Source organism: Dromiciops gliroides, chromosome 2, assembly GCF_019393635.1.
Source record: "Dromiciops gliroides isolate mDroGli1 chromosome 2, mDroGli1.pri, whole genome shotgun sequence".
NCBI classification, from domain to species: Eukaryota; Metazoa; Chordata; class Mammalia; order Microbiotheria; family Microbiotheriidae; genus Dromiciops; species Dromiciops gliroides.
Window position 1 is genome coordinate 557,940,231 of NC_057862.1, and position 14,389 is coordinate 557,954,619.

Below are 14,389 nucleotides of genomic sequence, written 5' to 3' on the forward strand. Positions count from 1 at the left end.
GGGTTAGGAATACTGTGTTCTGGGTAGCTAGTTTTTGCTCTAACCCTTGAGTAATCGACCAGTGATGAAAAAGGGGAGGGTCCATTCCCGTTAGGGACCAGGGGTTAAAATGGGGCCTGTGAGCCTCCATTCTTTGCACCCACCAGCTGCATACTGGGTGACCATTCTCAAGAGAATGACAATAAATGAGTCTGTGACACATCACCAATGAGTTCCAGAGCAGGAGTTGTTTTCCTCTCATATGCCTAGCACTTAGCACAGTGCTTTGGACATAGTGCTTAATAAACACTTTATTGATTCATTTATATACATTTTTAAAAAAAACATTCATTTACCAATGGTACTCTCCTGGATTTCTGCATGTCCCCAGGAACCTCATCATCCTGCGAGTTCCCAACCCTGGATCCTTTACCTCCTCTGGGACTCCCTTCACCTGGGACCTCTCCCTTCCTCTGACTGGAAAAGGTGGAGGGTAGTATAGAGAGCTCTTTCCAGATTACCCATTTAAGAAGGCCACCCTGGTCTGACACTTCTTTCCCCACTGATTGAATTCCTCTGGACTTTATCATTCCTGACCCCACCTCCTTCCTTCCTCACCCACCCACCCCTTCCCCCAGCTTCTTTTTGTATGCATTGTCTTCTCTCTTTAGATTGTGAGCTCCTTGAAAGCAGGAGCTTGTCTTTTGCCTTTCTTTGTGTCTCCTGTACTTAGCACCAAGTCTGGCCTGTAGTAAGGCTTAATAAATGTTTATTGACTGATTGAAACCCTCCCACCCCCATTTTTAAGATGAGAAAACTGAGGCTCAGAGGGTTTAGAATGTATATAAAGTTACAGGGGTAATAAAGGAATTACTGTGATTCGAACATGGGTTCTCTGCTATTTCTATGAATCCAAACTTGTTTCTGATTGATTTATTGATAATTGAGTATGCTACCAATCTAGTAGAATAATTCTGTTTTAGTTGATATATGATAAGCCTAATGATGATATTAATGACACATATTTGCATAGTCCTCAGTGTACTTTCACATTATGTTCTCATTCGATGACACAAGCTTATTAATTAGGTAAATTAGGTAATATCATTCACATTAGTAGTTCAGGAAGTTGTGAATTAGTGAGATTGTGAGTGTACAGGGTGCATAGCTATAATGTGAAATCAATTCCAACACTGTTCCCACTGTGCCATTGATGCCTATTGTCTAAAAATGGGGGAAAAAAGCTATCTTCTTTACTCCACAAAAGTGGTTAACAGTGCTTTGTGGCTTTTTGTACACATTTTATAAAAATAAGTTTATGATTTCTTATAATGGTATAAGCATGTGATTATAAATAAAAATATTTTTCTTTTTTTAGATATTGTAGATCCGAGTGAACTGAAATATTTTTTTGAAACGAATTATTCTCAAATATATTTCATCTTCTATGAAAATTTCATAACACTGGAAAATAGCTTAAAATTAAAAGGTAAGCTTTTTCCCCCATCAAATTATGTCATGGTATTGAAATGTACTCACATTTATGGTGGGGGTTTTTCTCAGATGTTAAAAAAACAACAGAAAGTCCTTCATTTAGTCAATATTTCAGTCTTTTGCCCTCCCTCCTAAGCATTTTTGGATCTGAATGAAAAAAGTACTACAGCTGTGATATTTATATTCTATCTCTTTGCATTTCATTTTATAAGGTTTGTGCTAATGAGTGATAAACAAGTTATATTGAATGAATTATAATAAACAAAGCTAAAAGTTGGCTAGCAAGAGAAAATGGGAGGAATGAGTTGTAAAGTCTACACTGAATCATTGTTGTTGTTCATTCATGTAGACCCTTTGTGACCCCATTTGGGGTTTTCTTAGCAAAGATGCTGGAGTGGTTTGCCATTTCCTTCTCCACCTCATTTTACAGATGAAAAACTGAGGCAAACACGGTTAAGTGACTTGCTTAGGGTCACACAGCTGGTAAATGTCTGAGGCCAGATTTGAACTCTGGAAGAGAAGGCTTCTTTGTTCCAGGCTTGGCACTCTCTGCACAGCACTGCTTAGCTGACCCAATCTGCACGAAATCATTGATCCTGAATAGAGCTGAAAAGTATCCTACTGATCGTTTTAGTTTAACAAAACCTTTATTTTAAGGATAGGGAAACAGAAGTCTTCAGAAGTTAAAAAAGGACATTTCCCCTAAGGTATACAGTAATAGGATTGTAATCCAAGTCTCTACTCTAGTTTTTAGTCTTAAGATGAATGGGCTATGTATGAGTATAGTTTATTTAACAAAGAGTAGATGCTGTTGCTTATAGACTCATTCCTTTTCTTTTTTTTTTTTTTGAGGCACTTGGGGTTAAGTGACTTGCCCAAGGTCACACAGCTAGTAAGTGTCAAGTGTCTGAGGCCAGATTTGAACTCAGGTCCTCCTGACTCTAGGACCGGTGGGTGTTCTATCCACTGCGCCACCTAGCTACCCCTGCTGTTACTTATAGAGTTCTGCTCTTTCATCTATAGATGACTGTTGTTACTAGTAACCTCCACTGTATTCTTACTCTCAAGTTCCATTTTTAGGTGAAAGTGATTCTGGGTTCTGAAAAACCCAGGCTTTGCCATTGGAGTGCTAGGTAGCATGGTGCTGCTAATCTTGGATGACTTTAAGCACAGGGCCATTGATGGGCTTTTATCTGTCATTTGAGGATAAGCCTCACTGCTTAGTTTAAAGAGTTGGCTATTAGGTGATGAATTTTTATTTTTGCTCACATCATGCATGAAAACCCTATACTGTTTTGTGGAAGAAGATTGTAATCCTCATTAGTGTAGTGTAGACTCACACTGAGAAATCCTTGAAGCATTGAATTAAGTAGCCCAATAAACTCTATGTGGTCCATTCCACATATATGTAGCTATCATAAAAGCATACTTTGATTCCTGGTAAATCCCAGAGCCAGCACACAATGATTTCTGTCTTTAATTTCTGCCAGATATCTGATTTGTGTTTCTCTGGCTTACAGTTGTTACAAATGGTTTATACTGTTTTGGAAGGTTTTTTTTTTTTTTATAAATGTAAGATTTCTTAGTTATAACATATCCTGGGCTATGCGCTAATCATTTATTTTTTTTCTAGTTTTATAGACTGCAAGCACTTTGAGATTTAATTTAGAAATAGATATAGACCCTGTGTTTTACATATACTTTTTTTTTTGCACTAAATTGACACAAATATTTTGGATTTTTAAATGACCTAGCTTGTGTCTTTTAAATGACCTAGCTTCTCAGTCCTAATATTCTGATTCCACAGAAATGTGGAAAAGTAAAGTACAATGTGATTTTGGCCCAAAATAACAAATAACAAAAATGAAAGCTCTGAATCAGGGGTGCTTAACCTGTTTCCTTTTGGCCCCTAGGTGGCGTGGTGGATAGATTTGCCTTCCTGAGGTCAAATTCAGCCTCAAACAGTTACTAGCAGTGTGACCCAGAGCAAGTCACTTAACCTTGTTTGCCTCATTTTCCTCATCTGTGAAAGGGGCTGGAGAAGGGAATGACAACCCACTCGGTATCTTTAAGAAAATCCCAAAAGAGGTCATGAAGAGTGGGACACAACTGAAATGACTGAACAACAAAAATTCTTTTGGCAGTTTTGGTGAAACTTTCCGGAATAATGTTTTTAAATTCATAGAATAAAATACATAGAATGACAAAAGACACTATCTTGAAGTATGATTATCAAAATATATGTAAAAAAATTCAGTTCATAGACCCCAGCTTAAGAACTGTTCCTCTTGGTATATGAAACCTATTCTTAAAAGGGTGAGTGTTCTTCTTTTTGTAAAACATATGGTTGCCCTGCAGTCAGGATATGGAATAGGGCCACTAAAACTACTTTGTGATTTTGAACTTTCTCATTTTAGTAAAGTCAGTGTTGGAATGAGAATAATGTAAAAAGAATAATCATGTTATACTTAGGGGGAAAGGGAACTTTTCTCATGCTTTAGAAATCAGTTCAGTTAACTAAAGAGTAAATGCCATATATAAGACTTTCTTTTCAGATGACTGTCCACAAGATTTCTAGCATTGGCATAATAACATTAATGTTGTTTTTTTCCCCCTCTGTATTCCAGGAAATAATAAGTCCCAACGGGAGGAGCTGGACTCTATCCTCTTTCTTTTTGAAGTAAGTGGTTTGTTTTTTCTTTGTATTCTTAGCATTTAAAGTACTTACAGGAAACTAGAATTCTTTATTTACTAGCCATTTAGTTCCAACTAAAGACAATCATAAATAATTAAATAGCAATATATTATTTGTAGGTCAGAACAAAAAAGAAACTTAGTCCTATAAATGTGTGTACTGACAGTTGTTTGAAAAGTTTCTTATTGTCATCCTATTATATTTAACATTTATTTTAATACCATATTACTCAGATTTCAATGGAAATATGCATGCAAAATAAGATTAAAAACCCTTAATTTAAAAACTTAATTAAAATGAAGTTTTTCTTCCAGTTTTTTATATTAAAAGTCTTTAATCAGCAAGACTTCTCTACTACTTTATTAAGATGTGTTAAAGCTTTGCATGTTAATACTTAAGATGAGAATGCATTAGGGCAGATGTTCAATTTATACAGGCATTAAATCTGTTTTTTTCCCTTCGCAAACAAATGTGTTTTTCTTGTATTTGACTTTAGTTTCTTCAAAGTCATAATGTCCACTTTTGATGTGTAGTTATATTTTACCAGATTCTATCAGTGGTAGAACTTGAAAGCCTTGTTGGTTACTTTTATACCACAAATCCCCTGATTATTGTAGTATTTTGACAATAGATCATGATTACTTTAAGGAAATTGAGTTTATGTGAAGTACTAGTAAAAACTTATTATTTATAATTAGGCATATGTTGTAGCCTAAAAAAGTGTTTCTAGTTCTTTTAGGAATAATGTGGAGGCATTTATATTAGTATAAGAATATACTTTGCACTAAAAGCAGTTGAATGGGATAGAGTTAAAAGAAGGGGAGGTATGTATGGGGAGCTTTGGGGTTCTATTTGCAGCCCCTATTGTTCTTCCTGTGCAACTGTCTTTATACTGCTCCCTAGTTAAGACATAAATTCACAAAAAGTCAGAGCTGGAGGGACCGTAGAAGTCACCTTAGAGCATTTGTTCTTAATCTGGGGTCAACAGACACCCAAGGGGGTCTGTGAGTAGATTTCAGGGTATTTATGGGTTTAAATGGGAAATCATTTATACCTTTATTTTCACTAATCTCTAACCGAAATTTAGTTTCCTTCAATTATTTACAAATATTATTCTGAGAAGGAGTCCTTAGGTTTCACAGACTGCCAAAGGGATCCACAGAAGGTAGAGGCCCTGCCTAGCAATTATCCAGTGTCAGCATCTGAATTGAATTAACCCACCTCCCCTAACTCCAAGTTCAGTATTTTTTTCACTACATCACAGCTAACTCTAAGTTAATTAGAATGGGTTAGCAGAGTTTGAATTTTTATATATCATATTGATATCATTATTATTAGTGTAAGTGAAACAAGAAGACATAAAGGTAATTGTAGCTCCTAAATGGAAGGGGACTCACTTCTCTGGAGAAACGAATAAAGCTGATAGAGTTGCTTTTATCATGCATTAAAAGGCAACAAGGAATATAATTAAATGGGATATTTGGTTATTTTAGATTGTAGTGCCCATAGTAACCATTTGCAAAAGAAACCATGAACATCATAGCATAGACATAGGTCAGGAAGTCTCCTTAGATCTAGCCCCATCCATCCTTTATAGCTAAATTTATCTGAGGCCAAGAGAGCCGAATGAAGTTTCTTGTCCAAGGTCTCACAGGCAAGTGTATAGCCGACCTGAGATTCAAACTCAGCTCCATTGTCTCCAATTCCAAAACTCTTCACACTGTATCATACTGCATCCCTAGAAGAAGAGAGCAATTTCAAGGCTCATGCCTTTGCCCACGCCTACATGGGCCTGGCAAAATTATAATGATTGGATGCCTGGTGAGGGTAGTCATGTGACTGTCAGAGTGGCCATCCCATTGGCTGGGGCTGTGTGGGCTTTTTCTGGGATTGGGGGAGGAGAATTGGGCATTCTAGCTGGACGCTGGACGCTGGAAGGCGACAGGAGTTCTGCTTCGTATTCTCAGCTGATTCCTGGGCAGTGGTATTTTTTTCAGGTTGTATAATTTCCCTTTCCCCATTTTATTTCCTTTCCCTTGATCCTATTGATCCTGTTTGTGTTTTTTTTTTAAGTTCGTTCTTGTTAAAATAAATCCTGTTCTGTTTTGAGGGAGGCTGCCGGTCTCCTTCCTTGCCCCAATATTGCAGCGAGCCACTTAGCTAACACTCCCCAATTAAAAATTGGTCTGCACATAATGCTAACTTCTAAATGGGGTGGTCCAAAAGGTAGCTAAATATTCAGCAATGAAGTTCTCAAGATAAACTAAGGCTGGATGTTTATATGCAGCCCATTAAATAGCTTTGGGGGAAGCCTATGTTTAGGGATAATAGGAATTAGAGCTGAAAGCAATCTTTCAGGAAATAATAGTACTCCCTTATTTTACTAATAGGTAAACTGTGGCCCAAAGAGGGTGACTTGCCTAGGGCCACACAGATAAAGACAGAGAGAGAGGATTTGAATTCTACAAACAGTTGTTAAGCACCTCCGTTTGTTAGGCATTGTGCTAACCATATCTACTGACTTCAAATCTAGCACTTTCTATTGCACCACACTGAAAACAGAGGAACCAATGATCTGAAAGGTAGGAAGAAAACCAGAAGAAAGTGGGGTCTTGGAAAAGAGCACACTATTTTTGGCTCAAGATGAAATATTGGAAGGGAATGATTAAAGCAGTAAACTAATTGGACTCAAGGACACAGATTGAGGGATTACCAGAGGCAGAGTGGTGTATAATTTTCAAGATTAGCACAGAGAAGCATGGAGTGAATGAAAATGTAGAGGAATTTTGAGGTCTGAGCTAGGAGAGATGAAGGAGCTTATGTCAGATTGATAGTATTTTTCTTTCTTTTTTTTTTTTCAATAAAGTAGGAGGCAGTGTTATCTTCCATAGGGCAAGTGGGATAGGAATGACATAACACATGCTTTAGTGGACAGAACGTTTAGAATAGCTGCTGTAGAGAGCAGGGCACATAAATCAGGGAAGAATAAAAGTCTCTGTTTCTTAGTACCCAGGGCTCAGTTTAGATTAGGTAACATGAAGTTATTAAAGGAATCAGTCAACACAGCTGCATGACTTTGTATAGAAGGATTCAATAATTATACCTTATGTACTATCATTAATCAATTATTCAACAAGTATTTATTAAGTACCTACTATATGTGCCAGGCTCTGTGCTCAGGAGATACTGAGGCAAAAATAATATGTTCCATTCTTTCAAGGATCATGGACAATGATAAGGTAATAGAGAAATTCTACAAAAAGTTAATAAACTTTCCAAATTAAGTCATATACTTTAAGTCAATGCAACAGTGGTTATGAGCATTATGGAGAGAAATAGGTTGAAAAGATTGGTGGCTGGACATATGATTACAAGTGATAAAACAAAAAAATGAAATTGATTATATATATTCTAAGAGATAGAAAATGAATGGTTACTGAAGTGGCAATCATTTTCAAATCAGCTATTTTTGTACAGTTAAATAATTGAGAAAAATTTAAAATCACTGCTACCTTAGAAGAAAGAATAAAAATGAGAAGAAATCAGTCAAAGTCGTCCTAGCCTGACCTATGTAAACAAGCTGTTGATGATGAAAAATGGAACAAAGAACAGCCATTGTCTTATACTTTTACTAAAGAAGTTTGACTAATGCAAATCAGTCACCTTAATAATGGACCAAAGAAGCCTAGAAACTCTGTCATCTAGCAAACACTTACCTTTTTGCCAGGTAGAGAGAGGTGATATAGCTCAAGCTAAACACTAGGTTGGTTTTACAAAATTGTTTGTAAATTCAAGTAGAGAGTGGAAGGTAATGAGCAGAATCCACTGTAAACCAGCCAGAAACCTTGAAGGGGAAAAACAAAAAAGTTTAACAGAGTTTGCGAAAGGACACAGTTAAGCTAGATGAACTCCATGGGATTCAAGGATAAAACTAGGAGTATAACAAATCAAAGAAAAAATGGAAAAGGTTTGTCAAGTATACTGTGAAACTTGATTCAGTTGTAATATGGTCACTACATTTGGACTCCATTATCATAACTCCCCATCGAATTGAATGAGGAAATAGAAATGACATTAAATAAAACAAAAGAAGGGAAGAGCAGTTGGATTAGATAAAATACACAGCGGGGCTCTGTGTTGGAAGAGACACAGTTTTCATGAAGCCAACTAGCTTTTATTCAGTTACTATTTGTCAGGCACTTTGCTAAGTGCTGGGGATACAAACAATACCTGCCCTGTATAGTTGCTTTTATGTACATTTTAGGAAGCAATATCATGCACAAGAAAAAAATTTAATAAGCTTTACCAATTTTGGTAAAATACTGCTTAATTTTTATGTAATGATTTTGGAGGGGGGGGCTGGGCAATGAGGGTTAAGTGACTTACCCAAGGTCACACAGCTAGTAAGTGTCAAGTATCTGAGGCCAGATTTGAACTCAGGTCCTCCTGTATCCAGGGCCAGTGTTTATCCACGGTGCCATCTAGCTGTCCCTATATAATGATATTAACATAATTATAGCAGTACTGCCATCTTTTCCCCATCTACACTGTTTCTGCCTTTTCTAGATTAGAGACCATGCATTGGGGGACTTAATATGATTTCTAGGACTGAAGTGGCTTTTATGAGCCAATCACTGTGCTAGGGATAAAAATAATAGAGAACAAAACAATCCCTTCTCTTAAGCAATTTACATACTAATTGGAAACCCTTTTAGCTTTACAGTTCCCATTCTAGGATCCAATCTGTTCTAGATGCATCTAGTCAGCCTCAGCCATGCTTCATTTCAGCCTGTTTTCTAGCTCTGGAACCATCAACTACTCAGTTCTGCCATTGTTACTGGAAAGTGTGTCAATCCATTCCCCTTGCTCCATCCTTGGGATTTTCCAAATCAAAAGAGTCCTCCAGGGATATTATTCCCCCATACATGTTTTTTCCTATTAGAATGTAACCTTCCTGAAGGCTGGTACTGTCTTAGTTTTGTATTTTTATTGCCAGTGCTTAGCATTATACTTGGCACATTTGCTGTTGTTCAGTGGTTTTTAGTTGTGTCACAGTTTTCAAGGCCCCATTTGGGATTTTCTTGGCAAAGATACTGGAGTTGCAGTAATCCAGTTGAGAAGTGATGAGAACCTGAACTAAAATGTGTGAGTGGAGAGAAGGGGTTTGATATGAGAGATGTAAAGGTAGAAACAATAGGATTGGCAGCTGCTTAGAGAACTAGATTGAAGGAGAATAAGGGGTTGAGGATAATGTCAAGGTTGGGAACCTAGCAGACTGGAAGAATGGTGGTCCTTTGGTTAGACACTAAGGAAATTTGGAAGAGGCCTGGGTTTAGAGGGAAAGACAATGAGTTCACTTGTAGACATGTTGAGTTTGAAATGTCTCTGGGATATTGTTTCAAATGTCCAGCAGATAATTGTTAAGATGACACTGAAGCTCAGTGACAAGACTCTTTGACTCATCTTTGGAGAGATGATAGTTAAACACATGGTATTTGATGATGTTACCAAGAGAGAGTATAGAAGGAGAAAAGAAGCAGACATAGTTCATAACCTTGTCTTGTACTTAGAGTTAGGGAGCATTATGGGTCCACCAAGGAGACTGAAGAGTAGTCAGACAAGTAAGAGGTAAATCAGGAGAGAGAAGAGTCACAAAAAATCCAGGGAGAAGAGAGAGCTTGTGTTGCATTGATGCCCACCCTCTCTCCCTCCTTCCCCACTTCCTTCCTTCCCCCCTTCCTTCCTTCCTTCCATCCCTTTATAAAGTAAGAAGCAGAATCCTCACAGACAGATATGGGATAGATAAGGAGAAGGAATGGGCCCTTGAGCAAGGAAGAGAAGGTTTGGAACAGCATTTGTGGGAGGTGAGATACAGAATCAATTAGGAAGGATTAAAAGGACTGCCTTGGCTCTTTACATGGTAGCAAGGAATTGGAAGTTGAGGGGGTGCCCATCAATTGGGGAATGACTGGACAAGTTGTGGTATATGAATACAATGGAATACTATTGTGCTGTAAGAAATGATGAGCAGGAGGAGTTCAGAGAAACCTGGAGGGTCTTATGTGAGCTGATGATGAGTGAGATGAGCAGAACCAGAAGAACATTGTACACAGTATCATCAACATTGAGTGTTGACCTACTGTGATGGACTATATTCTTCTCACCAATGCAATGGTACAGAAGAGTTCCAGGGAACTCATGATAGAAGAGGATCTCCAAATCCAAGGAAAAAAAAAAAAAACTGTGGAGTATAGATGCTGATTGAAACATACTATTTCTTTTATTTTGGGTGCTGTTGTTTTTTTTCTATTTTGAGGTTTTGCATCACTGCTCTGATTTTTTCTCTTGTAACAGGATTAATGCAGAAATAGGATTAATGTTATTATGTATATATATATATGTGTATATGTATATAGATTTATAGATATAACCTATATCAGATTACCTGCTGTCTAGGGGAGGGGGGAGGGAGGGGAGGGAGGGAGAAAAATCTAAAATTGTAAAGCTTATATAAACAAAAGTTGAGAACTATCTTTACATGTAACAGAAAAAATAAAATACCTTATATGTAAAAAAAAAAAAAGACTGCCTTGCCTGCCTCAAGGGCTTAATTGAGGTTGGATCACATGAACTTGTATCATAAACCAGTCAGCTCTGTTGTGAGATTTCCTTCAGCTTTTTTTCAAAAGCTCCTGAGCATGAATGAAGGAGATGGGCAGTAGGAATGGTCCAGGGTAGAGGTTTGGCAAGAGAAAAATGGGGATAGAACAAGAAACTCAAGAGTTGAGAGTTGTGTAGAGTTAAAATGACTAACTGCAGGGTTAAGGTTGGAGAGGGAGGTGGGTTAAATTAGGTCAGGGTTGGTCCTGAGAAGGTATTGAGGAAGGGAGGGAGGGGAATGGAGGTCGTGGTGAAAGTAAAGAGCTATAGGAGGGGTGAAATAGAGGGAAGTGGAATAAGAGGTGGTAGAAAGTAGGGGAATATGAAAGTTTCTTATTAGGGAAGTGGGGCATTTCTGAATTATGGTCAGATCTGGTGTGGGGACAAGGTGAGATGAAGTAGGTCATTAGACTTAAAAAGATTGAGAAAATGGAAGGTTAGGAAATTTTAGAGAGCTATCTTCCTACCTTAAGACTTGTAGTATAATGGCAGGAGTTGGGGAAGAGAAGTGATAGGAAGAAAACAAAACAGAATTACAGAAGAAACATAGGAACTAGACAGTTTGTTTTCCTCATAGATCTACTATCCCTATCATTGTTTTTAGAATTTGAAGGCAACTTAGAGATGATATCATTTACAAATGAGAAAACTTAGGCCAAGGGAGATGGAAATGGCTTTTAGGTGTCATGGAGGTAGTGAATAGCAGAGACAGCATTTGAAATCAAGTCTTATTACTCCAAATTCAGTGTTCTTTTTATTACATTGATATTGGTGATGCTCTGAATGCTTATGTTCTCTTTAGTTTGGCTGGTTGAGACAAATCTAGAATTTAATCATACATGTAGGCTTTCTTGATATTGTTGTTTTGGTGGTTAAAATATTTGTTGTATCATTTACTTATTTTATGGCTCTATGATCCTGTCATAGGATTGCCATTTCTTCAAATGCTATATCATTAGAGCAAGTTATTAATCAATCAGAAACAGAACAGATGAGTCAGTTGCATGGCATTCTTTTCAGTGGAAACTTTAATTTCTAATTCATGACTTTAAAGATTGCCAGGATTTTATGCTGGGGAAAAATTTGGAATAATTCCTATAGAAATTAATGAATTTTGCCAAGGAAAACAAATAAGATATATGATTTGGAATTGTGGAGTTATGTTACTATATTTTAGTAGCAAGATGGCCTTAATCTTTTTGGTATGTTTATCACGAGGCTGTAAAGTCCTACTGAACTAATTGGTAATAGGACTATTTAGGAAGGTTGATCATTTAGAAAAAATCGTTATTAATAGTGCTAAGAATCCTTGAGGGTGGTTGTTGCAGAAGCAATAGTAGAAGCAAACAAATGAAACATTCCTCAGAAAACCATTGTAAAGGAAATGATTGCTGAGATTGCTGAATCTACTTATGTTATATCAGTAGAAGATACTGATTTCTTGATTTTTTTCTAATTTAATTCATTAGATCTCAATTGACTAAAATTAATGTATCTTAGTTATAATTGTTGAGAATTATCTGAATTTAAAGCCAGCTAAGTTGTGTTTTTTTGTTTGGTTTTTTTTTGGTGAGGCAATTGGGGTTAAGTGATTTGCCCAGAGTCACACAACTAGTAAGTGTCAAGAGTCTGAGGCTGGATTTGAACTCAGGTCCTCCTGAATCCAGGGCGGGTGCTCTATCCACTGTACCACTTAGCTGCCCCCAGCTAAGTTTTTCATGATCAAAGAGCTAATAAGTATGTGAACTGTGATTTAAACAAGGTTCTCTTGCCTCTAAGTGTAGTACACTTTCTTTTTTTTTTTTTTTTTGGTGAGGCAATTGGGGTTGTGACTTGCCCAGGGTCACACAGCTAGTAAGTATCAAGAGTCTGAGGCTGGATTTGAACTCAGGTACTCCTGATTCCAGGGCTGGTGCTCTATCCACTGCGCCACCTAGCTGCCCCCCCAGCTAAGTTTTTAAAAACATATTTCAAATATGTATTTACAAGTATATAATTTATTTTAAAATGTCTAATCCTAATGTTCTCTATTTTGGCATATGGAATCTGCTACTGTTAAAACAGTGACACCTAGTGTTTTCACATTTTTTTTTTTAGTTATGTCCAACTCTTCATGATCACTTTTGGGAGTTTGTTGGCAAAGATACTGGAGTGGTTTGCCATTTCCCTTTCCAGTTCATGTTACAGATGAGGAAACTGAGGTAATACAGCACAGGGTCACACAGCTAGAAAGTGTCTGAGTCTGGATTTAAACTCAGGTCTTCTTGACTCCAGACCCAACACTCTATCCACTGTGCCACCTAAATGCCCTAATTACATAGCTACCACTTTAGTTCAAGCTCTCATTATTTCTCAGCCAGATTATTGCCAGAGCCTTCAAATTGATCTCCCAGCCTCCAGTCCTTCCCCTCTCTGGACCATCTTCCACACTATTGTCAAAATGGTTTTCTTTATGCAGTGGGTTAATAACCTTATGATTCCTGTACTCAGTCAACTCCAGTAGCTTCCTATTGCCTCTTGGATCAGATGGAAAGTCAGGAAGTCAACAAGAATGTGTTAAGCCCTTGCTCTGTGCCAGGCGATGTGCTAAACGTGAGGCATATGAAGAAAGACAAAAATAATCATTGCTTTCTAAGGGGTTCTCACACAGGGAGACAACATACAAATAACTGTTATATATCGGATAAATCAGTTGGAAGTAATCTCAGAGGGAAGTCGTTTGCTTTGAGAGGGAATGGGAAAGGCCTCTTGGAGAAGATGAGATTTGAATTGAGACTTAACAGAATCTAGGAGGTAGAGACAAGGAGAGAGAACATTTCAGGAGGTGGGAACCAGGAAGAGATGGAGTGTCTTGTGTAAGTAAGAGTAAGGAGACCAGTCGCTGGATTATGGACTATGTGGGAGGGAGGAAGGGTAAGAAGACTAAAAAGATAAGAAGGGGCCAGGTTATAAAGGACTTTAAAAGACAAATTGAGGATTTTCTCTTTGATCCTGGAGGGATTAGGGAATCACTGGAATTGACTGAATTGGAAGTGACACATTCAGACTTGCACTTTTGGAAGGCCTTTTTGGGAGCTGACTTAGAGGAGGGTGGACTGGAGTGGGAAGAGATGAGGCAGCGGACCAACCAGAAGGCTAATGCAATAGCATAGGGTGAGGTATCCTTGGTTCTAGTGCTCTCTGAAGTGAACTATGGCCCTGGAGGGTGTTTTCTGACTCTCGAGGTTTATTTGATCAACCAGTTAGAGATGGGGATATGGAAAGATGGCTTGCTTTCTACCCTTCTTCCATAATTATGGAGCTTGTCTCTGATACAATCATCTGTATCAATGTTCAGGATCCCAGCTTCTCCTTTTCTTAGCTAGGTTTCAACCCCTAAGAGCAGGCCTAGCCTGACACTGCCCTTGCACCCACAGCAGCAGGTGTGCAGGCATCATTGTGAAAATTCTGCATGAGAACCCCAGCATAGCCACCTCTGACCCTCAGCATACCCACTCCTGACCCCCAGATCCCCAGCTGGCTATGGCAGACTCCCCTTGCAGGGTAGTCCCTGTGTTCAAT

General features: G+C 37.9%; 1 protein-coding gene across 1 annotated transcript in view; it reads left to right on the plus strand.

Moving 5' to 3' along the window:
- RALGAPA2 (Ral GTPase activating protein catalytic subunit alpha 2) overlaps positions 1-14,389 on the plus strand; it is a 409,525-nt gene that overhangs the window by 30,477 nt on the left and 364,659 nt on the right. Inside the window, 2 exon segments of the mRNA XM_043983629.1 lie at positions 1,358-1,468; positions 4,101-4,153. Of these exon segments, the coding sequence (XP_043839564.1) occupies positions 1,358-1,468; positions 4,101-4,153 (164 nt within the window).